Raw genomic sequence first — 2,125 nt, forward strand, 5'->3', positions numbered from 1 at the left:
TACAGTAAACACTGACTAGATGTGTTTTGACATTTCAATTTCTATCACAGTTTATTTTTGTCATCTTCACACTCTGCAATATTTGATTATCCTCCTGCGTCCTGCATCAGCTAATTGCAAATACACAGTCAGTTTAAAGAAAAAAGGGGCATACATTAGAGCAATTTGCATGCCCAACTGAAAATTGGAGGAGGGAAGTCGGCTTTTGGTAACATTTGTGAACCAACAAATTTAATTATGTGCTAGTAGAGAGAAAGAGAGAGACTGAATTGAAAAAAAAAAAAATGACTCAGGAAAAAAAAATGTGTAGAATAAAAGCTGCAACCGGAATGACACAAATTGTAGGCAGTTGAGAATCTCGCCCTCCATTTGATTCACCTTTAATAATGAGCTATTTTCCGAATAATAAAAAGAGGAGGAATCCAATATGACGGCCGGCCGTGGCTACTTCGGCACAGTCCTAGCCTACAACAGAACGCAAGTCCTGGAGCGGACCGTGGCGTGCGCGCCGTTGCTCTCCTTATCCTGCTTGGGCGCAGCTGCCGACTTGGCCTTGCGGAAGAGGCCCCGGGCTGCGCCGCCTGCCGACGCTGCGCCCGACAGAGCCCCGTTGCCCTGCAGCGAGTGCCGTCCCGGAGTGCCGTCGTCCTGGCCGGCTCGCCCGTTGGAGTCCTGGGGGAACAAAAATATCGGTGTCAATCGCGGTCAGTGGTCCAGTGGTCCGGCGGGGAGCAGCTCATGCGTACCCCGTTGAGTGCGCCGGGGTGGGTGTCCGGGGTGGGCGGGTGCGAGGAGGCCTGCTTCTGCAGCCGGTGCACCGCGAGGCGGTACGTGCCGATGACGGGCGAGCGCACACCCTTGTCGATGTTCTCGTGCAACAGGGCGGCTCCGATGCCCAGAGCGGCCAGCCGCTCGCGGGCCAGGACCTCAATGTCCGTCAGGGCAGGGGTCGCCGACGCTGGCACCGCGGCCGGGGCGGTGCCGTCCTCGGCCGCCGTGCTGGTCGGGGCGGGCGCCGGGGCGGGCGCCGGGGCGGGCGTCGTGCCGTTGACTCTGGTGGGGAGGGTCACCCAGTCGCCTTGGTCGTCGTCCGCTTTGGGGAGAGGAGTGCCTCGGAGCCACTCCGACGTCAAGACCTGCTCCATGGTGAGACGTTCAGACGGCGTCTGCCTGAGGATGGCCTCTGTGAGAGAAGACGGACAGAGGTTAGCACCGACAATGACACACGCGCACGCGTGACGATGTGATGTGCGGGACGCACCTATGAGTCCCTGACACTCGTCGGACAGGTGCGCCGGTAGGCTAAAGTGCCCCTCCAGGATGTGGCGCTTGAGTGAGGCGACGGTCGGCGCCTGGAAGGGCATGTGGCCCGTCACAATGAAGGCCAGCAGCACGCCCAGCGCCCACGTGTCCACGGGAGGGCCGCGGTACGACTCGTCCCGGAACAGCTCCGGCGCGGCGTACGGCGGGGACCCGCAGAACGTGTTCAGCTGCTGTTGCATCCCCGCGGTCAGCTCGGTGCTGAAGCCGAAGTCGCCAAGCTTGACGAGGGTTGGGCCGGCACAGAACACGTTCTCGGCCTTGATGTCCCTGTGAATGATGCCTCGCCCGTGCTGCAGCAGATAAGAGACCGTTAACGAGGCGATCATGACGAGATGCCCCGGCGCCGCGTCCCGCCCCAGGCTCACCAGGTAGTGGACGGCGGAGGCGATCTGGCCGAAGATGACCTTGGCCTGCGGCTCCGGCAGCCGGCCCAGGGTGCTGATCTTGTGGTAGAGCTCCCCGCCCGCGGCGAACTCCAGGACCAGATGCAGCTTGGAGTACGTCTCCACCACCTCGTACAGCCGGATGATGTTGGGGTGGTGCACGCTCTCCATGTTGGCCACCTCGCGCGTCACCATGCGCCGCGTCTTCTGGTCCAGCTTGGCCTTATCCAGGATCTTGATGGCGACGCGCTCTGCAACCGTCAGATTCGGGGATGTCAGCTCCGAGAAGCATGGGACGGCAGTCGCGGGCCGAAGCAGAACTCTCATGAAAGGTGCCTGCCCCCTGCCAGTCCCTTGCTCTGCCGGTTCGCCCGCCCCCTCCCAGGAGAGCAGACAACTGGCACGCGACACGCAACCAG

At 60.9% G+C, this 2,125-nt stretch overlaps 1 protein-coding gene across 1 annotated transcript; it reads right to left on the reverse strand.

The window, feature by feature from the left end:
• Positions 1 to 63: 63 nt before the first annotated feature.
• Positions 64 to 1,957, reverse strand: LOC113203565 (serine/threonine-protein kinase NIM1; the record flags this gene model as incomplete). Its single annotated transcript, XM_052276403.1, is given in 4 exon segments — positions 64 to 672; positions 747 to 1,183; positions 1,262 to 1,613; positions 1,689 to 1,957. Coding segments are annotated over 4 exon segments (1,265 nt in total), but the record flags the coding sequence as incomplete, so codon positions are not given.
• Between the last annotated feature and the right edge of the window lie 168 nt (positions 1,958 to 2,125).

The sequence above is a fragment of the Frankliniella occidentalis genome, unplaced genomic scaffold, assembly GCF_000697945.3.
Source record: "Frankliniella occidentalis isolate FOCC.00 unplaced genomic scaffold, Focc_3.1 Scaffold2823, whole genome shotgun sequence".
Lineage (NCBI taxonomy): Eukaryota > Metazoa > Arthropoda > Insecta > Thysanoptera > Thripidae > Frankliniella > Frankliniella occidentalis.